Genomic DNA, 24,492 nt, shown 5'->3' with positions numbered 1-24,492 from the left:
GACTGAAGATGACAAGTGGGAAAAGATTGTCAACCTTGATGCTGTAGGAAGGAAGGCCTACTGTCAGACCAAAAGTGGAAATTGGCCATCAGTGACATCCAGAGGGTCTGCTGTGGGTGCCATTTCCCTCCCTGCTCTCTTCAGGACTCCCACCCTCCGCAGGGACATCTCCTGATCATCAGCATGTCTACAGCTTGCACAAGGTGCACCTTGGGAGTCTGACCCACCATGTGCAGATGGACGGCGTCCGTAGCTCATCTCCGTCCTGAACCTGCCCTTAGCGTCACCACTACTGCCGCCTCCACTGGGCCATCTCTCCCCCTGCCCAGTGCAGCCTTCCTTTGCCTGGCATGCTTCACCCTGCTCCTGGCCACCGCTGGCACTGCCACGGGGGCCTGTCCTCCCCGGGCAGGACATGAACCTCTTCAGGTGCTGGCGAGCGGCATCAACTGTTCATGGACACTGGAAAGGCACACCCGCAGTTATAATCACTTGGAGGGAGACGTCCGACTACGGCGACTTTACTCCGCCAACAAGTTCTTCCTCTGCATTGACAAAACAGGCAAGGTGGACGGCACTCGGCGAAAAAACTACGCTGACAGTAAGTAGCTGGCAGAGTGAAACTTAGCTCTCTATCTTTATGTGTGTGAGGATGCCCTGTGACGTTCTCACTTTTATTTTTATGGCTGAACTTTCTTATCTCTCGACTTTTACAGCAGTTCATAGGGATATCCTACAGTTATATCACTGCTGATCTATTTGTGTTGTGTTTAGAGCACGAGAGACACGTTGCTAGGCAAGAATGGAATACCCCAGTGTGGATTTAGACTCCTCATGGGCGCACTGGCACTGAGGAAAGACATTGAGCATCAGTTGGTGGTGCAAACTAAAAAAAAAAGTTTCCATTTCACTGGGAATTAACTTGTCAAAACTGTGATGAAAGTGCCTCAGTTGTAAGTAGCAGGTGCAAACTGAAAAACATTTGCATCTGCTTCTGCACATGCTGATTTGTATACGTCCATGTGTGTGATCAAAGTTGACAATCTTATCTTGTGCTCCGCATCGTAACTCTTAGTCAAGACAGGACAGCACTTTGCAACTCACTGTGCACAGTATGCAGGTGGACCCAGGTTATTCTGTCTGCTAGACTGTAGTCTATGCACTGTCTGTGGTTTATGGACACCTGAGAAGAGTTTGTTCGTGCAGCAGCCGGCGTGTCCATCAATGGGTGTCTTTCAGATGCTTGACCAGGTCAGATGAGCCGACTGTGGTCATGATCTGACCTCCCTCTCCATTAGTCACTGGCTGACTGACTGATTGGATAGCCCTTAGAGACACTTTTGCCTTTGACGGTAATATTTATGTATTTGGTCGTTAATGCTTTTTTATACAAGTGGGTGAGTCAGAGTTTTTCCATAGTACAGCTACTGGGGGGAAGCGGTGTCCAGCCAACAGGCCAGTCAGTATGCTGCTGCTGTTCCAACGAGCTGCAGACCGCGTGAGATTTGTTAACCTGTCGGGATTAGTCGCCTGGCAGGATCTTTTAAAAACCACACACACTGGTTTAAGTTCAAGTTGCGATGAATTATTACTGCGCTAACCTTGGACCTGTAGTCTTATCCAAGTGTGGACTTTAATCTTTCATATTAGCGTTCATATATGTCGGCTAGAATAATAAATTATATTACTCCTAAACTTTGCTCAAATTTGAGAGCTTGACAGGAGTCGCAATGGAAGACCGGGAGAAATATGGCAACATGGGGAGGCTTAAATTAGGTTTAATTTAATAAGTTAATATGTTTTCTGTGTCATTATAAAAAAAGCAAAAACTGATTGTGAAATACATACATGCTTTACTTTTGCATTTATGCATAGGAGGCTGAAGTGGAAAAAAAAGAAAGCAGTCCCATATTACATGTAATGTCCTTCCATGCACCATCCTTTCATTTCCTCTTGTGGAAAGAACGATTCTTTCAGTGCTCCCACAGAGCGAGGGTGTGTACCTGTGCCCTGAGCTGCGCACGGTGCCAAACCAGTGGTCATGTAGACTTTGCCTCGAAATTAACCAAATGGACCTCGTGGTCAAGTCTGTGGTCGCACCTTACTGAGGGACAGATCTGGTTCAAGACCGTTTTGATCATGTGTCTGCGCGAGCTTGCCGCTACTACAACCACATAAGGAGGCTTTCAATCAGACTTAGAGTATCCTGACCCTGAGAATTTGGCCATGCTATAGATTAGAGTGGCAGGACAAGCAGGAAGTTGTACATATTTAATGAGGAGAGCAGTGACACGGATACTAGACATCGGCACTAAGTCTGACACAGGAAGGAGGATGTTTTTCTTTTTTTTTTTTTAAGGGTTCTATCAATGCAAAGATGCTTACACATCGGCAGAGCTAGCAATAATGCAAGCAGCGATCAATACAGACAGACACGATGGTAGAGACACAGCACTGTTCCTGCAAAGCATTATTAGATATAACATTTCCCAGCGCAGCTACACCTCCGTGTGCCTGCCCAGCAGCCTGTCCTCTGTGTAGCCCTTACACTCTTGTCGACACAGCCGCATTGCCCCGACAGCTCTGTCTGCTACACCCAGGCCACGGCCCTCACCTCCACCCCACTCACTTTTTCCAGCCCTGACTCCCAGCTCCCTCTCAGGTGTAAAAACAGTTGGAATTAGTCAACAGGCTCTCTGCTAATTGAGGCTGGAAAATATTGTATCAATCCCAGCGGAGCAGGGGCATGGAACAGCTGAGGGACGAGGCAAGAGGGAGAAAGACTGACTTAGAGGGATGGAGGGTTTTAAGGATTAAAGAGCTGAACAGGGCTGAAATCTAAACACATATGATGAATAAATGCGCTTAAGACATATTAGCCACAAGTGTGACATACAGTAACTATTCCAAATTGTTATGCATTAGGTCATTAAAATGCCCTTGTTATTAAATGGTTCTGTACTTTTTGCAGAGTGATGAAATTGAAACCTGTCACTGGCACCAGACAGGAGAGGCAGAATGTGTATCGGTTACATCTCCAAAGTGTTCCAAGAAAAAAACGTTATGTACACAAACACACACACTCGGACACAAACAGCGAAGGTTCAAGTGTCCATTCCTGAAATTTGCTATCAGAATCATGCGAGCTGTAAACCATCCTAGACATTTACATTTAAGCATTTGTTAATCAAACTCAAGGGCTAGAGATCAAGATAAATGACACCGCCATCACCTGACAGCGGCACGCAGAACCACATCCGCTAAATATAGATGTAGAACGACAAAGCACTTTATCAATGAGGATACTAAAAATAACTTGTTGAAAGAGCCACACTAGGAGACAGGGTACAAGGGAGCAAACGGGAGGGCCTTAACATATTTTTCTTTTGACTTATGGCAAAGCAGAAAATGATTGAGGGGAAAAACACAGCCGAGTGTTTACAAAAGCTCCGGAGGCAGGTACGCATCATATCCTGTCCTGGGTCATCGGTCATTGCCTGCTAATTAGACAGCGCTGTAACACAGCAGCTGTGCGGGCACGCCCAGCAACCGGTTTATAATCGATTGCAACAGCTTAAGTAGAGCTGTAGAGTAGCGCAATGACCCTCACACAGTCATTAAAGTCGCATTCAATCAAAAGAGGAAGGCTTCTTGTAATTGCACACCTAAATTGCAAGACCGTTTCCTGTTTATTTTCATCTTTGTGTTTTATTTGACACATTCTTTACTGGCAAACCACAATGCATGTATTTCAAGCTTCTTTTTTCTTTCTCCTCATCTTAAAAGGACGGCCTGTTAAATATTGGGTGTGTGTGGCTGAGGGCATCAAACACTTGTGCAGCCTCCAGGTAGCGTCAGCCAATTCACCCTTAGGAAATAAGGTCACCTCACCACAGGGCTACAATCGCAGAAGTCACCGCGGCCAGCTCCGCTCCGACTGCACAGCCGGGCAACTCTCACAGCTGGGGCTTGTTGTATTTACCAAATTTCCCTTGCTGCGCAACATGTCACCGTTTGATGTGAGAGTTTTCTGAGTTCATGAAGGTGTTTGGCTTGGAAGGCAACCATGGGAAGAAAATCTTCCACCCCACTGAAATATGTTGTGGAAATTATTCAAACTTGTTGTAGTCAGGGGAAACTGTCACTCATAGAGCAGAGGCTGGAGATCGTAGGGGACAGGACGGGAGCAACAGACAGACTGGCCCACAAGGTTGGGCTGATCACAGCGATGAAGAATGATATTGAGCAGTAGACAGCAATAGACATTACAAAATCTTCTGCACCGTCTGTCCTTTTAAAGGTGTTAGAAGGTCTATTCTGCACTGGTCTTTCTTCTTCCTCACCATGACTCACCATTAAATCTGGTAGGGCTCAGACGGGGATGTGTGACTGGATCAACAGCACCGAGGCTGGAGGGGCTAAGGAGGGAAGCACCTGGCTGAAGGAAATGCTTTGGTGTTTTGAATCGGGAGAATACACATGTTAATGAGGCTAGGAGAAGGGCTGGGGCGTACTCTGCTCAGTATTGAGGTGGAAATTAAAGGCTAGAGGAGTGCTGGAGCGTTTCCCGTTGCTCGTTAGGCATTAAGGTTTCCCCTGAGTCGTCCCTACTGGGAGGGGGATTCATGGACATTTTAGGTGCCAACAGGGGGGTAAAATCCCACGAATCATGCATTTATTACCCCCTGCCCTTCACTGTAAAGACAGTGCAAGGCCACAACCTGTGAGAGAAGAAATGGAAAGTAGCCCCTCGCCAGCTGTTCCCGTTATTAAGAGACTGAAACTAAAACACAAAAAAACACCGTTGGCACTCTCATGCATGTTGAACATGGGTGTTAAATCCTTAACACGAATGCACACACTGTCACTGTCCTGGGAACATTGCAGGACAAGAGTGTCAGTGTCAGCCTAATTAGCATCCATGGTTTCTGCCACCAGGGTTTGATGTCTTGAATGGGCTCTAGAAATGTAGCAATTAGTAGCTAACAACCTTTAGCAGTCTGGCTCCGGCTCCTCTCTGGGATTTACTGGGTTCATCAGCAGGTTTATAGAGTCTGACTTTGGCTCTGGCAGCCAATTCCTTTATTACAGCGCACAGCTCTGGACGTCCTGCGGGTGTGAAGAGAACACAAAGAAGAGAACTTCACAGTGCCAGTAACCGGCTCCTTGGGCCTTGAAGCCATTGATAGAAGATGTCTGCTTTGATATTCTGAGAGTTTGCAAAAAAGCAAAGAATGACTTTCAGTGCATGATTTAAACAGCATATCTAAATGACTGTGGTTGGAATAGCAGAAATGATTAGCGGGATAGAGTGTCATTAAGGTCCTTTAAATATTTATTGAGCCAGATTTATTGTACCTGCTTCTACTTTTCAGCCACTTCCCATGAGCTGTCTATTTGTTACTGTCCAAAAGTTACCCCCTCAATGATTTAGGTGTTTTAAACACCAGAGTAATGAGCAACAGTTAATTACAGTGGAGCAATGTAATACTGGCCATGGTCACGGCCAAGAGCATTTTTTTAAAGTGGGAGTGAAGAGTTTGGCCTTTACCTCTACGAGAACGCATTAGCGCTGTTATTACCGTGTGTGCTTTTATTGAGAAAGGTGTAAAATGAGTATTAATTAGATCAGTTGGGAACAGACGACCAGCTAGCCTTACTCATGCAGAACCACATGTTTGAAAGCCTTCGCCAAAGGAAATACTTACTAAGGAGCGCTGACGTAATCAGTCTATTGCGACCGGGGAGACGGGTTCCTCAACCTTAGATAGAACAAGACAGATTAATGGTTCTGGTTTGACCCTTCCAATAAAGCCCCTCACCTCCCTGCTTGAACTGAGACAGGCATCATGACTTGGAAGGCGTTTAAGCACTGGCTCAGGAATAAAGAAGCTGAAGGAGAACCTCTGATGTAGATGGGGGAAAAGAGGAACAACTTGGCATCACTAAATACAGCATACAGCTAGTAGCTGGCCGCAGCTACAAGAGTTTAAAGGGGTTCAAATTAGACCTAAAATCGCAGGGAAATTGGGACGAGTGATGCAATGGTCCTGTTACCATTAAAACTGATATCGTTGTAGAATTTGGTCCAGATCATAAAAAGGAGCAAACAGAGGCAATAAAGACACTCTCACTCGTGGGTGACACAGGTAAACATGAAGCTCTCCACCCTTTTTTCCATTGATGCCACTTCTAGAAGGAACAAGAGCACATGGAAGCTCAATGGACTTTAAATGAACTTTTATGTCTCACCAACATAAAAAAGAGCAGCAACACCCTACTTGTCAATCTCTGTGGCTAAATATTGACTGACTGTTAGGCAATCAAGTCATAATGTGGGTAGGTATGTGTAATGGAGTGGAAATATCACACCCCATTTTTAACTATGTTAACTGAAATACCTAAGAGGCAAACAAGAAATATGTGCAGGTTAGGATTAGGTCTGCAGGTCTGTAAAAATATTACAGTCAAAATTCTGTCAAAATTTCATAATTTCTCAGACATTTCTCTACTGAATTTATTTATTTTTGTGGAGCATGCATGTCTGTAAATATGTATTTGACAATCCATCCAATGGTTGGGGTGTACCAGACCACTCACCAACCAAGCCTTCCATAGAGGCATGTCGCCATGGTTATTGGGCTGAGCCCTGATTGTGCTCAGATGATCAAAGGTGAAGTCAATCCAGAGATAGTTGTGAGTTGTAGAAGCAGAAAGCAGTTTAAAGAGGAATATCACCACTAATAATGCACACCGGTCTGGTCTCACGGCCTCAATCTGACACTGTAGAACACATAAGGTCTGCTTTGCTGTTATAGCCCATGAAGGATGTTAAAATATGGACCATGTCTACATTAGTGTATAAGAATGCACACCATATGGACTGACAGCTGGGTACATCTATCCAAGACTGGAACAAGGGAGAGCTGTATTTTTTCTGTAAGTTGATAATGTGCCAGATTTTGGTCCTATTTAACTAACTGTGCTGAAGTTGTTGCGTCTTGAAGACTGAAGCGTAAAATATCTATCTGGACTGAATAACCCAACTAGAAGTAGGATAATTAATGCAAATGTGAAAGTCTAAAAACAGCAACTCTGGTGCGGGTCCGTGCATACCAACAGGTTGAGACCATGCGAAGTCTTCTTCTTCTAAACTGCATTACACACATCCACACGTAGTTGCTTTTATCTCCAAGGTCATTCCACTCAGCGAACACGAGCAGGATGTGAGTATCATGTCCGAACGTGTGCGGACGTTTAGAACGCATGCGCCTGTGTTTATACTGGTGCCATTGCAGGAGCATGAAGCGGACCCTAAACTGAAAAAGATGTGCGTTTCCGTTCCCTAATGGCTAATATGAAACAGACCCTTACCTTGCGCTGCGTTCGGCCGCATGCATGTTTGTGTTTTGGTATGCATGCTGACATGTGCGAGGCCGTGTGCGCGCGGGTGTTTTTCCCCATCTGGAAGGTCCATGCTCCTCATTAGAACGCAGAGGGTGGCACAAAGAAGTGATGTAGTCGAGGCAGTACAGTCCACTGCATGCCTCAGACCGTTCCTTTGTGGACACTGTTGCTTCCTTTCAGATCAACGGTTACAACAAATTTCATCATGCTGGTTTTGTTATTTGGCACCAGTTCTTTTATGACTCAGGAAGAACAAGTTCACACATGTGAAACACAGATTTTCACTGTATCTTTGCATGGCAGCTGTTTTGCTGTGAACCAAGTATGTGCCATCTCTCCTCATGCCACCTATATAGAATATTTCAGTACTCATACAGAATGTTTCCTCCCCTTTCGTTGTGTCTGTCTTCCAGTTTCTACCTATTACCATCTCTCTCTCTCTCTCTCTCTCTCTCTCTCTCTCTTCTGCTGTCTCCATTTCCCCCTCTCCTCCCCTGCAGTGGATAGGATTGGGGTCAGGGCCCTTTGGCCAGTGGAGCAAGTGACAGCTCTGACAGGGCCCTGATTTCACTCTTGCGGCTTCTGTCACCTCCTGCATGCCCGTCTCATTTTAATAATGTAAATATGGGGCACGCTCAGGCCACAGAGAATATTCTGTGTCCTGGTGCTCAGTCACTGGAAACTCTCTGCACACCTGAGCCACACACATATACTAAAAGTTGGCAGTCACTCTCAAAACTAAAGGCACTTTTGGTTTGTTTTCAGCCTCGCGCTGGAGACGCGCAAGTAAAATCAGTGGGGTCAATGCTCCCCAGAAAAGCCCAAATATTACTGCCCAAAAGTATTTATGTAATATACATATTTAATATTGTGACAATACTTTTTTTTATCATAGAAGTGGTTAAGAGTGGGTTCGATTTAGCACTCACATAAGTTGGGGAAGTCATAAAGACATCAATGTTTAAAACCTGAGCAACAGAGGCCAAAGCCGAAAAAAGTATGCAGCGACAATGGCTCACAATCTGTTCGGTTGTGGTTTAATTCAAAGTAATTACAATTGCAGATTCTTTGTGGATGTTGAATTGAACTGTACTTACATGCGTGTAACCAATTATATAGTTCTTAAAGGGATCAAACAGGTGCTTCTAACTGTGTTTTCCAATGCAGGGAATGGTTGATTGTGTTCATTTCAGATATGGCTGCTCTGTAGTTTCTTTTGTTTATATTTCCTGATTATATTTCCACTCTGCATGTCTGAGTCTTGTCTGGATGCTCAACCAAACCAGCCACACAGATCCACTCACTGTTATTTATTGGCACAGGGGATGACCTCAGTTTCATGTGGATCCCGCCATCCCTGCCCCTCCTAGGATATAGTACCGAAGTGCTGGAAAATGCAGGAGCTGTGAGTCACAAAGCTCTCAGCAGGCAGATCTGCTCGTAACTATCTGTGAAGCCTTTGATAGCTTGTCGTTTGCTTGTTACGGATGTGATGCCTGATTTGGAGGCAGTTTGCCCTCCCCCATACTCCTTGATTAAAGGGAAGGCCTCTTGGCCGGCAGGATTGCGGCCCCCTCAGTACCTCAGGGGCACAGATGAGCGGGCCGGTTGTACACCGTGGGGCTTCGTTAACCTTTTTCACCTCTGCTACCACTCAGCCTCACTGCAGCAGGCCCCCACCCCACCACTCACCCGCTCCCTCAGGTTGTCCTCTTGTGTTACCTTTCCTGGCTGGATTGCCCCCGCTGCGCTTGTAAACTTGGGGTTTGATCAGCGGAGGGTCTGATTCAGCATCCCGGAGGTCCCTAATGAACTGATTGATGTTCAATTACGCACAATCACAGCTTACCATGGCCAAGGAAGGTTGTGTTCAGTGGTATAAATACCACGGAGTGCATGCCGGACAGGACATGTCAGTACACTAATGACTCTGGAGTCTTCGTGTGTGGTAGAAGAGATAAAGGAGATGCCAGAATGTTTGATTTGTGACATTTGTTTTTTCTACATGCTCTTGATAAAGTTTATATTTGGAGCCTACGGGGGGTCACTTTGGTTGGTTTACTGACTGTACAAGCAGTGTTTATGAACAGTGAAATCATTCACACACCCAAACGCCCTCCCACACGCATGCACACGTATCCAGATGTGGCAATTCGGGAGTATTGGGTCAGTCTGTCTGGGGATAAATCAGACAGACTAATCTGTCCTGCGAGGGGATGGAGGGTAATTGGTCACATTTGACCCCCCGGCCTTGCGGACTGTGGGAACGTGGGCTTTATCTGCTAGCGGTAATTGGCTAATGAAACACTTCCGCAGCTCCTCCACTAGATTGTCATCCACCGGTTGGGATAGGGTGAGGCATGTGTGTGTGTGGATTTGCGTGAGTGTGGCCAGCACAAGTGCCCAAAAGGCATGTGTGTGCGGGCGATAGAGTGTGTGTGTGTAGTTTAGAGAAAATGGCAGGATGCGGAACTCCCTGTGGCCATCCCCACATCTTTATCAAGAGCATCAGTCTCATGATGCCTGCAGCATACTGATACATTGACAGACCACACATCAACAATTGTGTGGTTGCCATTACAATTTAAATTTAGGTCTCAAGTGGAAATAGTTAATGTAATTCTAATTTAATTTTGACCCAAGGCAGTGCTTTTTGTGCGGCACATACCGATAAAAATAGCCGGGGCATAACTTTGTTTGTAGTATTTAGGTTGTACCCAGTTGCTCAGATGCATATCAGCTCATGCATTGTGGTTAAAGCCTTGTGTTATATTTTATTTAATTTAGCTCATGTTTTGTTGTCGTTTTGTCATTTACCTGGGCAAAGTCATGCCTGCATCAATTGAAAGACATGAAAATCAGCATGGGGATAGCGAGGTGTGGGGGTGGGGGGGCGCTAAGAAAAAAGGCTAAAGTTACGGTAGTGAGACAATGTCTCTGAGGTCCCATCAAGTGAGCCATTCATAGATGCAGGTCTACCAGTTTGTGGAGCCAGGGAGACACTCCGATAGAGTGGGGCCCAGGGTGGCCTTGTCTTTTTGTCCCAAGCTGACCCCTGCACTCCTGCCTGGCCTCTGCGCCCCTCACCTGGCCTGTCCCAGCGCACTGGTAACAGGATACCTGTAATTTGCTCTAATGGCCTTTGAAAGACCTGGCTGGGCTAATCCCTGGAGTACTTCTCCCAGCAGCACCGCATGAAAAGGTGGGGGGAACTGGGCCGAGTGTGAGTCCTGAAAGAGGACCAGCCCCTGGATTGTGTGCGAGAGAATGTCACCCCTTGCGGCCGGGGCTGGGGCCGAGGGAGTGCGGGAGTCAGCTTTCAGCAGATCACCACCATGTGGCTTGTTCACAGGCTCAAACAAACTGGGCCCCGGATTGTAGAGAAGTAGATCGTCTCTGCTTTGCACCTCCCTCAGTGGCTCAGTCTGGCAGCCAGGGAGAATGGCCTGAAAACCTGCCTACACAGAGCTTTGAGTGCGTACACTTCAAATTACTGATTCTGTTTGAAAGGTGGGACAGAGGTAGTTTTTCACGGACAGCACCTGCTCATTCAATAGCAAAAGACACTGATATATCCAATACTGCAGAGTTAAAGCAGCAATGTTGGGTTTGAAGTCAGTAGCTTAAAAACGTCCCGCTAAAAGCAAAGTCGTCCTCGTCGAAGGGGCAACACAGTCATAAGGATAGACAACAATAGCAATAAAAACAACGGTAATAACAATAATAAGACCCCTGAACAAAAGGCACTGGCCATTGAACATGGACTGAGATTAAAAAGACAGGAGGAAAATAATCTTATCAGTCTCATCTTCAGTCTCATCCTCCAGAGATTTTAAAGGAATGTGGGAACAACAAACGATCCATGAACAGGGAAGACCAGCCCTCAGCCAGTCTTTTCTCTCCTTTCTTCTTGTTCTTTCTATCCATCGTCCTTTTTTTTTTTTTTTTTGACAGGGTGGACCACATGCGAGGGAACGTACTCAGACGTAACACGCATATGCGAACCAGTCCCTCTCGGTGCCCTACTTCGTCCATTGTGTACAGCCGCGTTTGAACGACAGCACATGTGCACATCGTGTGTGCCGGGGAGATTACAAGAGTGACAGCGTGTTTAGATCTGTTAAGGTTCAAGCGTGTACGAAAGAGAGAAAAAAAAGGCAAAGAGCCGTTGCAAAAGTTACTCTGTTTCTTATTTCCTTTGCTGTTATTTTAATTATATACTTTTAAGAATTTGTGTGATCAAAGCCAACGTGAGCCGAGCCCAAGGATTCTTAACTGTCCAGGAATTCAGAGCTAAATTAGGCAAGAGAAACACTGTTCAGACCTCCAGACAGTCTGAGCTCATTTGAGGAACAGAATCAGATCACAGGGCCAATTTGTTAAGCAGGCTGCCTTGGTTATTCCGCTTTCGCTAACATTTTGCCGAGCGGACTGAGTACATTTACTGTTTTTTTGGGGGGGGGGTTTCTACACCTAGTTTGTTTTTTGCTTCTATTTCGAAAAATAAGAAAGTGTTAAAAACCTCCACTGCCGTCTGTGTTGTGTGTGCAAACAGTCCAGCCCGACTCCGCTTGACTTGGAGCAGACATATCTCATAGCTGCTGGTAGGGGATGAATAAATCATCCCTGTCCTGTGAGAGTTAATAGGCATGATGCATGTCCGGAGACCCACTGGTGAGGAGGGGGTGGAGGTGTGGCCCAGGGAGGGGGAGACGGAGACAGAGACCGAACACATGAGGGACAGATGGACAGTGAAAAGCAGGCTGGCAGATGGGAGACAGAAAGAAAGGCAGAAGGACAGGTACAGTTTGTTAAAAGGCAAAGAGGTAATGCCCGCAGACAGTTGCTTTTTTCCCCTTTCAAACACACCTCATATATATTAATTCACAAATTCTCTGCTGGAACAGTAGTACAGTCAGAGGGGCAGTCATAGCCCCTATTAAAGAGACTGTAAATTTTATATTGCTGTCCTGAACTGGTCGGTCCAGGGCACTGCATCATTTGTATTTTTTTTGAGTCACAGTCATGCAAACGAAAATAAATGTGCATGTGTATGAAGCATCACTGGTATCCCTGAGTGAATCCTTCACTCTAACCAAAATATTTAAGTCTGACCTTTGTAAGAGTAAACCTTAGAATGAAGAGCTCCCCATGATCTTCACCAAAATGTTTAAAACGCATCTTAAGCTTCCCGAACTGACACTAAAATACGAGAATTTGTCGAAATCCGTGTACATTAACCATCAATCGTAACTACTATGTGGTAGCAAAGAAACTGAACTTGAACTTAAGTGTAAACATGCGATTTGATGGCTAAAATATATATATATGTGCTTATAAAAAGAATCTGAACACATAAGCTACTATAGTGACACTTATGATATAAGGCAGAAAGTCATTGTGGCACCCCAATCAGGTAAAACAGATGGAAAACACCTGCTATGACATCACTCACTGAGATGTTTCAGCCAACAAGGGCGTGCCACAATATTTTCTGCCACATACATCTAAGTCTTGATTACTACTCTTTTAGTAACAGTCTTGTATTATATTGATACTGAACTGTTCTACAGTTTGAATGTTGAATGTTGCTTTGTGAATTTTTTAGGGATGTGCCGTTAAGCACTTACGTAGCTTTCTTATGGCCATTTTGTTCTTCTTGAAGAATTTATATATTGATAACGTATCTCACTTTCATTGTCATTTGATGTTTACAACTCACTATTAATAACTTATTTTTAGCTTTGTGGCAGCAGTGGAAGCAAGTAGTGAAAGCACCATTAATATGTCATTTTTCATTTGTGAAATTGTGCGCAGAATTTGTAAATCCAGCAGTTATGAAGACATATTATCATTCTTTTGAAATTAAGTGTACTCAATTGGTGAAGTAAAGTATTTTCTTGAACACCCTTTTTTGCTCTGTTTTTGGTCCCTACCAACTCATATTTTCGTCTTATTGATGCTTCGCTGTGTTCACCAGCTAGTCGTTAACTGTGTCGATGTTCTGTTTGGTGTTGAGCAGCTAGCGTATAACATTTTGTTAAAAACAAATTCTGCTAAAGATAAAAGCATGTTGCTATGAGAGCTGTGAGAGTGAACCAAAGCAGTAAAGTTGTGTGCCCTGCCACTAGCCATCGGCCTTAAGGTAACTGTAAAGCTCTATAAATCTCAGAGATTTGGCTAACCATTCACATGACTAATGTTTTTGACATTGTCACACTTATTCAAAAATATTGTTTGTAGCTGTTTTTAATAATACCAAGTGGATATTTTCACCTCACTTATGTTGTAGTGCACTAGTTATACGGATGAGGACCCAACTCAAGTATTTGTGTACGGAAAGCCAACTAGTGTGCACAGTGGATGCTGATATGAGGTGCACAGTAAAGGAGCAAGCATGTCTGTACAGTAGGTGATTTGCATTAGGCAACAAATCAGATCATGCACTTATCTCAGCAGGTAAAAAAGAACATTTTAGAAGGGCTACGCCACCCACTATTATGTACACTGGGCTCCAAAATTTGGTTGATAAACTGTACTCCACCAGAAGACATTCTAAGTTGTGTTTACTGTTGCTGTGTTGACTTAATTTAAGTGTGTTTGTGTACGAGTTTGACTAACGCAGAGTCTTTTTAGGGCTCATTAGTGATGATTGCATGTTTGCCAGATGTGTCATTTGCTCAATATGAATTACCCTGGAAAAGCTCTAGATAAGCATGGGATACATCTAAGAAGACATTTCTGCCTCTACAAACCTATAATGGCTCTCACTTATAAGTTACATATTGTCAAAAACTGTATACCGGAACGGTGGGAATGATGTGCATACAGATTTGTCTACACATCTGATCTGAGCACAGACACAGTAAGATGCAGACTGTATAAGTCAGTCTCACAGTGTCCACTGTAAATGATATTTTTTCCATCTCAGTAGCATACTCATAATCCACAGATCACTCCTAAGATCAGCTTTCATGTCCACCCCTCATTGCTATGAGATCATGATTGCACCAGTATCACTGCCCTGCGGTAGTGATATCAAGCTCCCAGTATATGAGCCTCCTGACCAGACAGTCCTTCATCCGTCAGCTACCAATCAATACGACGTGTTTGGATTTGGGAAGCTGGGAAAGCTACTGCTACAGTTTTCCTCTTTACTATTTGATTACACTGAATTAGTAATGCAGTTTGGTCTAATTTCATATAAATTAGTTTAGCAATTTGGAATCTTTCAGATGGAGTGTTGATTATCTTTTGTTTCCTGTTTGTTGATTTTTATATTGACACGTGCCTGATCTTGGGTTTGATCAGTCTCTACATACTGACCTCTACAATCACAATTTGTTGTTAAGGAATAAACATCGGCCTCTGCCCAGTGTCATGATTATGTTTCAAGACTCAGGACAGTGTGCAGCCATCACTTGAGATTCTTAGCTGTCTATCAGAATGAAAGTAAATCTGTCTCAAAAGCAGAGTGATTTTCACACTATATCTGTTGATGGGGCATTTTTGTCTCTATTTGAGTGAAGACTATAAGACGAGAGAAACGAAAGTTTGAAATGACAGTTCAAACCCATCAATGCTGTTGCAACTTTGGTATGCACCTTGAGCATCATCTCAAATAGAGATATGGGTTCATGCTCTTGGACAGTGTATGCCTAATGGCCTCAATGGCCAAAGTTGTGCACAAGTGTTGAAATAGCTGTGTGAAGATTGAACATAAAAGCCTCAAATAAGTACTTAAAATCCTGCCAACTCTGAGTTACAAAAACTGCCTCCGAAGAGACATATTGACTGACACTGCTGTAAGCAGCATTTCAAAACAAGTGAGAAGGAATGTGTTTCGTGCATATCAAAACACAAAGACATTTGGCGTCATTTACAGTATTAGGGTGTGGGGTATCAACATATTGGTGTGTTTTTGCAGATCTGTGGTCTGAAGCTCTGAGGCAGTGAGGCATGTTTTAGGCGAGACGGCAATAGATGGTGACAACAGCAAGAAGAGAACGTTCGGTCACTTTTTATGGGCACAATTGCCATCATGAAGATGACAAGAATTGTCTACCAACATGCTAATTACATAGCTAGCAATGGTGACTGTGTAGCTTCAGGCCGTGGATTATTGTAGGATTTCTTCTTCGGCCTGAATTTCTGGAGACGGTTCTGTGTAACAAACAGACGGAAACCTCCATGGCTTTAAAAATTAAGGTGATGCTGAAGTGCTAAAAGCAGTTCCTTGAATGATCACTTGAAAAGAAAAACATGTTTACAGCCTTGTATAAAAACCTTTGGTCTATGGAGATCATTTCTTCATTCGTGATAACTGTATTAAATGAATTTATAGATATAACACCCATTTAAATTATATCAAATCTTAAAGTTATGCATTAGTTAAGGGCGTGGCTGCTTTGAGTGACAGGTCTTCAATGGTCGCTAGCTCCAATCAGGCGCTGCCAAGATGGTGACAGTCAGGGTCTCCATACTGAGCTTCGAAACAGCTTCTTCATGAAACCTATGGGTGACGTCAAACAGCGTTGAACCATCTTTACATTTGCTCACTGGTAAACAAATCAGAATAGTTCTTAGATAACCACTAATTGAGATCACAGCCTAAAGTTGCTCAAAAATGTTACATTAGAATGTTTATTTGGTGAGCACATGAATTGTGTGCAGGTTACACTTTCACATCTAGAGTGAGTCGGACAAAACTATGCCTCTTAACAAGTCTTTCCTCATCATTTTGGTATTTTACTGTACATTCAAGGTTTAACATGCAACTTTCCATATCACAGCACCTGTGAATGCCTCTGCTAAGACAGACTATTCTCAAGGTGTTTAAAGCAATAGTGAGTGATGCAGCCTTTGTCTGTGGCGGTACACACAGGCGGCTACTTTGCCCAGTACCAGTCCCTTCAAGGGGGTCATGGCAGATCAAAGGTGCTGGTCACAGCCATTAGGCCTGGCAGCCTGAACACGACATGAAAAGCTTGTGTTTTGAAAAGGAGGGCAGAAGGAAAAAAACAACAGGGCCCTCTTCGTTTAAAAAGCAAGCAAACTGTGAAATAATTGAAAAGGTATGTCAATCAAGAGCAGGAGCACAGCGGGAACTCCAAGATTCCCAGGCTCTGCTCTGGTCGAGCACTGAGCCATGGAGGGCTGCTCAAGGGGGCAACCCAAGAAATTAAAGACCTCGGAAAGGGAACAAAAAAAAGACAGGAGGGAAGGAACAGAAAAATCTCTTTTTCTCATTCCCTTTGTTCAGTCTTTCACTCCTTTCTGCTCTAAATTTGTGATGGAAGGACCTATTTTGCCACAGTTTGCAGAGCCCTATTCAAACCGCTTGGTCATTAATAAGATCTTGTCTAGCTCTTCACCTCTCAGGTGAGTAACAAAGTCTTGTTGGGGGGGCTGGAGCAGTCTGCCCCCACCACTGCAGGCACCATCTTACAACCAGCACCTTCACCCTGTACTCCCTCCCTGCTCCTCCTCCCCCATACCATGAATCCGACAAAAGGAAACCCTGTGAGAGTGTCTCTCTCTTTCCTTTCTGCCTTTTTTTTCAAGGTCAGAAAAGGCTTGAATGATCTGACGATGGGCTAACGTCCAAAAAATGGGGGACGGGAAGAAAAGAAAGAGTAAAAAAGAGACCGGGTAAAAGACTTTTTCTATGCTTTTAAAAATCCCATAGAGCAGAAATAAATGGCAAGTCCACAGTTGACTAGACATGTATAGTGCGGGATTTTGCTTGTAATGGCAGCTTGAGCTTATTGACAGTCCCAGCCAAAACATGTCAAAGGTTAAGAGATCTTGCCAATTGCAAGTGGGAAGCCAAAAGTGCCTTTTTCATGAGCTCAATAGGACCAGCGGTTGATACTTGCTCAGCAGAACGAGGCGCAGGAGTGACCTTCAGTCTCCAGTGCAACTCACTAACAAAGAGTAAATTTGTCTTTATTGTTTAGTTCTGTTATTTCTAACTGTGATATTGTTCTTGACATTTGAAACATTTGACAAAAATATTTTCACAAGTTTTTACGTATTCAACAACTAGAATTAAGAGTTTCTTAAAGAGAAGTACTAATGATTAGAGACTTTGTAGCTTTGCAGGGACCTAAACGTTCATGACTATCCAGTTGTGATGCTTCCACTTGTTTCAGATTTTGCTCCGAAATCATCGTCAAACATTTCAGTCATCAACTCATTGTTGTTTTAAAAATACATCTTTGCAACAGTTTTATTTGCAAATGTGCTTCTTCTGTCAAACTATATCAACTGTGGAGCCCTCCGGTCCTTTGGCTTTCGGCTCTTAGAAGAAACCCTCTAATAGCTTGAAATACCTCGCTCTGATTTCTCAGGCTTTGGACACAATGGAGTGACTTTTCAAAGAGGGGGCTGTGAGTTATATGGATCTAACTGGTCTTTATAGATGTGTGGTCAAGCGTCCAGAGCCCAAGTGATTCCTCTAGACAATGTGAAAATCTTCAGATCTTTTGTGTCTCCTGGCTGCTACAACCACATGTATGAATAAAGTGTAGTGAACGAGACCTGGAGTGGGACAGGACAATATTTAAGGTGATGTATTTACGGTGCTTTCTGCAAAGTAAAGAAAAGAAAAGAAAATTTCAAGTTATCCATTGTATCACTGGAACTTCCTCAGTATAATCCAGTAAAATAATGCATAAAAACAGAATACATTACTTTAGAAAACATGTATACCAGAATATCAGCACATCTTGGACTACTCAATTAAGACTTCTTTTAGTCTTAACCTGTCTGGGTTTTAAAGCTTAGAGGTTACTATAAAGCAAATGTGACTATTCACACCCAGATCCTTGCAACATCTCCGATGTGACAAACTGACCAACACCTACTGAGCCTGGAACTCAAACCAGCAAATAATGACAATCACCGCCGGCACCACTTTCAGGCACCAGCGGTTTTCATTGGCCTGGACTAATCCCCCATAAACCCTTGCAGTGCTCCAATGACCAGCCGAGCCTCGGCTAATTGCTTACGAGCCCCTCGCACGCTCCAGGTGCCACCCCAGCACACCCGGTGTTTGTAAACACAGCTCGTAAAGAGGAGGCTGCCATCAAAGCGTTAATGTTTCCTCGGAGGATCAGAGGCAGGAACGATGGGGGTGCAGCTGGGCCGGTACCTGGATGGGCCCGACTGAGGCATTCCCTCCTTCCCCGCAGCTGTGTGGGAGCCGAGAGGGGGATTAATTTACACGTTCCTGTCAAAGAAGAAAGACACTCAACAGGAGTTTGTGTTTGTTTACCTTACCCTTCTCCCCCCCCCCCCCCCCCCCTTTTTACCCTTTGTACTTCTTTGTGTTGGTGCCTAAAGTAGATGACCTCACTTGGTAAGCACGACAGGGCTGACGTAGTTTTGTGTCTAAAATAATGGGAGCAGCAGATGTGTGTCTTCGGAGCACTTCAAATGTTCTTTTTGAAAACAGCTACAGTAGTCTGATAGAATTAGCAGACGTCCCGAGGAGAAGGGAATTTAATGGCTTAATCTCTGTGAGACAATACGCCTGTGTCGAATACCCAAATGTGCATACGTACTCTGAAAGAAGTTATGTAATTCTGTTGAGGGTGACTGTAAAGAAATCCCTTCTTGAAGTGACTTACTGTGAGCGATAAGGGACACAGTTCTTGTTTAGTATTACATTTACATTTTTCCTAGTATACCTTCAATGCAGCTCAGTTGTCTGTTGAAGAACAGGAAGGGTAGATGGATGGGTCTACAAAACATCTCATGCATCCTTCCAGTTTTAACATGACCTCCAGTTTTGTGAGAATGATGGTTTTCTAAACAACTGTTTATTACTGAAGCCATGATGATGAAGGTTTCCTGTTCATTAACCTCTTACCCTAACCCTTACCCCCTAACCTCCATCAATATGCTTCCCTAAGCCTAACCAAATTGTTTTTCGTGCCTGAACCAAACTATAGCCTAACAGCATGAGTATGTAAGGGAGTTAAATTGTATCCTGGCAATTGGTGCATTAGATCAGAAGATGCTTCTGTGTGTCTGTTCTATGCAGCACGGACAAAACATGTATATCCCAAATGCTTAACCAGGGTATGATGGGAGGAAAACAAAAGAAAATAGTTCCCGGAAAAAGGAAAATGACACAGAGACGTGTGTAAGATAACGATTCTTTATTCAAAAATAACACTAATGGCAACCCTATCGAAAAAACGCTGGTCGCAAACTAAACGCAAAGGCTACAAACAAACTAAAGCCGCCGCCACTCTGGGGGGAAAAAAAGACACGGGAAAACCAAGAATCATTAGTACACCCTCTTTTCCACAGAAAATAGTAGCCAGTACGTCACAGACAAAAAATACAGTCACAAACAAAAAAAAGCCAGCCTCACGCTTCCACCACTGTGGTCCACCATCTCTCTCTCTCCAGGCCGCACCTCTTCCCCACTCTTTAACCATGATCGGCTGTTTACCTGAGTGGAACCGGCTGCTGGTCGGAGGATGGGCGATCACCTGGAGGAGGAGAGTGGGGAGAGACACACACAAACACACCACAACAACTATAGCAGGACTAGGGCAGTAACAATTCATTTAGGGGAACTATTTGTGCATTGAGACATATTTGAAATAATGTGTTAAAATCCTGTTCTGAAACATAAATATAACTCTGTATATTATGATTGAGCATTTGCGGTAAGTTAGAGTCACTGCTCTTCCCAAACCAAATCTTGACTTGCACAAATAAACAGGCAATAAAAAACAAACCGCAGTGCAAAGGAGGGGGGGTGGCACCTGCAAAGCCCCTGCTGTGAGAATCAATTTTTTGTTGCTGAATGTATTTAGCCAACGAGACTGTTCAGGAGTTGTCCTACACAAAACTTGTGGTTGTACTGGAGCAGCTGTGCTGGGGGGGGGGGGGGGGGGGGGGGGGGGGGGGGGGGGGGTGGGGGGGGGGGGGGGGGGCAGTCAGGTGGCCAGTGGGCCGCTGCAGCTTTTATGACTCATCACCAACATCACTCAGTTTCTACCAGCTCTGGGTCACCCTGTCATTCACCACCTTGATCTGGTGTTGTGTTTACAGCATCTGTCCAAAGCCAGCAATACATTTTTTTTTCTCACAAATATGCAGCAGTGGCTAGACCTTTGGGCAAAGAGACAGCTTGTACTCTCTGCACAGACCGGGCTTTAAGGTGTAAATAAATGTGTGGAGCTCTGATCAGATAGGCAGCCACATCAAGGTGCCTTTAAAGGTGTAAGGGGGACATATCTCTATCCAAAAGACAGTCTCATCTCCAGCAATTAGCTTCTATTCAGGACCCTGCACCAAGCTTTCAGGTTATCTCCAAAACATCTCCCTGTCCTAGCCATGACAGTGGGTGTGAGCCTTTATTTTTGTATGCCGACAAAAAACAGATCAAGAGAGAGCCACATGGGACTTGTTTGCAATCAGCGCCCAGAGGAAACAATTATCCTACAAGCTTGCCAGCTTTTTCATGAGGTGAGGTGAGTCGGAGTGGCTGCTTAAGTGGCCGACAGACACGGGTTTTGTGTCCCTCAGTAAACAACACTGGGTATCATCAGAATGAAGTGTCACATCTGAATCGGGACACTTATATGGATGCATGTCGTAAGGCAGATTGACACAGTGCAGGCTCTCTGTGCATCTGCTATATACTTCCACAGTATTTTGGGGATGTGGTCTGGCACTGGGTGCATTTGTTTCAAATAAGCTCCAATGAGAAAATACTAATTATAATCATCATTTCTTTACTTTCATCTCTAGTTTGAAATGCTCTGAGCTTGACTGCTCTCCTCACAAAGGAAGCTCTCTCTGTACATGTCCTGTATGAGATTTTTTTTTTTCTTTTGCTCTGAGGAGAGTTCTCTCTCCTCAGAGCATATGGCTGTCTGGTACTCTAATCGCTAATGATAGAGTGGCTTTTGATGGGAAACTTTCAAAGCTAGATGTTCCTAACCCAGACTCTTGTTCCCTCTTTTATTTTCCAGGCCTGATGGAAATCCGATCTGTCAGTGTGGGAGTTGTTGCCATCAAATCTGTCAGCACCGGGCTGTACTTAGCGATGTCCAAGAAAGGCACGCTCTTTGGATCGGTGCGTTACAACCTGGCAGCACTGCTCCTGGAGGTCAAGCCTCCTGGAGCTGGGAAGGTTGGGGGAGCTGGTGAGGGTAGAGGAGGGGCTGTGGGGGGGTATGCACAGGAGTCCCAAATGAGCGCCTATTCAAACATGTCTGATTCTGCTGAAGTGAAATCTCAGGAATCTTCTGCTGGAAAGTCCAGAGAGAGGTCAGAGCATTACTATCAATCATGGCTGTACACCTGGGCCACGATACTGGCAGCTTGAACCGGCTTGTTCCACTGTCAAAATAGATATCAGAGTAAAGAAACCCTACCAGCAACGACAAAGAGCCAGCTGGGCTCATTTAAGACTTTGCGTGCCATCTGCCAATTGTTGCTTCGCACAGCAAGCTTTCAAAAGCAATCACCTCTCTTTGTTAAAATCAGACAGACAGCAGACCTGAGTTGTATGGTGTCTAGCTCGTGTACTTACATCTTGCAAAGATGAGAAATCAGAGACGAGCAATCAATCAGCAAGCAGTGATAAGATAAGTGCCTCCAACAAGCTAACACAGTAAACAGGACATAATTAGACCTGAAGATCCAGGACTTTACTAAACTCTGAGAGCTTCCATAATAAAAAGGCAGGTGAATCACGGCAGACTTATTCTATCCTGATGCTATCAAAGAGGAGCCTTGGTTGTGGCAGTGTGATAATGATCTTTGAAAAGGGAATGTAGTAGGACCTCTTATTGCAATATCTTTCAAGACTCTCTCACTTACTGATAAGAAGGTACCACACATGGAAAAGTTGCACTTCTGAAGAGCATACCAAAAATGTTTTTATACTAGGGCCAATGTGACAACATTAAAGGATCAGTTCAGCCACATCACAAAGACACGTGCACAGGCACGCAATTCCTCACTACTTTTTGTTCCCAATGTGTAATGTATCATCTCAGATCAGTTTTCAGAGATCAGTCCCAATGAAACCTTAACTGTCAGGCCTGCCTCATTGCTTCCCCAGAACACTGTCTCTGGAAAGAAGAGGCCGCTTACATAAACTGCCCATGATGAGTTGATGGAAAAAAGTGGTGGATATTTTCCCAAAACATTTTGCATGACTAGGTACCACCAATAGTGAAGGATAGGTGCTTTGGGAAATTTGGGTTAACCAACCCTTTAAGTCTCACTTCTGTGACCTTTGAAAGACAAACCTGCTAAATTCTCTGTAATGGAAAAACTCACCCTGTCAACTGCAAACACCTGGGAAATCTTTTACAGCAACAGCGGACATTAACTTTTGTGCACTTTGGAAGCTGACCTAGTGCTGTACTGAACAGGTGCAATTAGGGGAAGACTAATCTGTTGCAACCTACTAAACATCTCTTCCTCCCTCTGACTGCAGGTGAAGTACAACCCGAGCTGCAAGTTTAAGGAGCGGATTGAGGAAAACGGCTACAACACGTACGCTTCGCTGCGTTGGAAGCATGGCGGCAGGCAGATGTTTGTTTCTCTGAACGGCCGTGGCAAACCGCGGCGAGGTCACAAGGCTCGACGAAGACACCCGTCCACTCATTTCCTGCCCATGCTGCCCTCCTAGCTGCTCATGTCTGAACTCTGACCGGCAACTGGTTGGCCCGCTCACACACTAGTGTTGATCTAGTCGTGGCAGCGATCTGTATTTTTTATTCTTCCATTCTCCTGTCACATAAATGTACATCTGCTGAGGTCTGTAACATTTGTAGGTTTAGTTCAATATCTACTTTTAAGTTATTTTCTGCATTTTATTTTAAATGACGTTCAGTAATACAGTCCTATACAATAGAGCTGTCTTCGGGAATCTGACTGGTTACAGCACCCACCTGTGTGTGGGAAGTGCATGTAAAGTTTGGGTGACATTAAAAGATTTTAAGAGGACAGAAAACAGACAGAAAGGCTGGGAAACAACAAAATGTTGCTCATGTGCTGTATAGTATCATTATTAAAACAAAAAGAAGAAACTTTGAAACAGCAACAAATCAGAAGTGAAGCTACCATAGAGATAATGGATGCCTTGTATTCAGTATTTGGAAGTTTGGACGCTGGGTCACATTTTACACCATAAACTATACAGATATTCTAGCTGATTATAATACTACTACTATTGTAGATTTAGCCTTGCACAAAAGCCCATATGAATTTAGCACAACACCTTTTCATGTTTTCTTCATGGGGTACCATTGCATATGTGAAAACATTGAGTCATTTTGGGTATCAACTGTGTGAAATTCTGACATGTTGCATGAAAAAATGCAAAATGTTCCATGTGCAAAACGTTTTTATACACAGATCACATAGCAGCACAGAGTTTATCACATGTAAAGCAGAACACTTTCACCAGGTTTACACGTGGACAGTTCTGGGACATCTGTCCATGTGTGAAGTTGATATTTGCTCTTTTTGCGAGGCTAAATCTGGTTACTCTTAGACCAACTAAAACGAGACAGTGTAATGCAGTTAACTGGTGACAGAATAAGCACAACATGAGAAAAATGAGGGTATAATGGTCATTAAGTGGACTTGATCTCATGACCTCAAACCCCAGATAAGGCCCTGCTCCACCTTTACAGTTGCTTGGGATAAACCTCACACCACTGGATAAGAGATACTGACCTGCAGCTGAACTGTGCAGATAAATATATTGTTCTGTGTGTATATGTCTGCATATGGGAAGAACGCAACAGAGACTAAGCTAACTACTGGGATGACTTCCTGTTTGTGCATGCTTCTGTCAGTCTGCTTTTCCTATCCAGCGAGCCATAGCCTGTAGATAAGAAATCAGTACCAGAAAACATGCAATGTGTCTCATCTAGTTTCTGATTCTTGGCCTTTAGTTCAGTCGTGATATCCATCCTGAGTCATTTAACGCATTGTAGCAGCCGTAGTCACACCAGATGTCAAGTAGCAGCAGCTCATTAACTCTGTGCACGGTAGTAAATGGTTATTAGACACTGTCTCTCTTGCTAACATTTT

The 24,492-nt window shown here is 44.1% G+C and overlaps 1 protein-coding gene across 1 annotated transcript; it reads left to right on the top strand.

Moving 5' to 3' along the window:
* Positions 1 to 228: 228 nt before the first annotated feature.
* fgf22 (fibroblast growth factor 22) lies at positions 229 to 23,216 on the top strand (the record flags this gene model as incomplete). Its single annotated transcript, XM_084549130.1, has 3 exons — positions 229 to 601; positions 21,408 to 21,511; positions 22,886 to 23,216. The coding sequence occupies 3 exons, from the start codon at positions 229 to 231 to the stop codon at positions 23,078 to 23,080; spliced, it is 672 nt and encodes a 223-aa protein (XP_084405256.1). The 3' UTR covers positions 23,081 to 23,216.
* Positions 23,217 to 24,492: the final 1,276 nt, after the last annotated feature.

Source organism: Chelon labrosus, assembly GCF_963514085.1.
Source record: "Chelon labrosus genome assembly, chromosome: 7".
NCBI lineage: Eukaryota > Metazoa > Chordata > Actinopteri > Mugiliformes > Mugilidae > Chelon > Chelon labrosus.
This window is presented reverse-complemented; position numbering and strand designations above follow the sequence as displayed.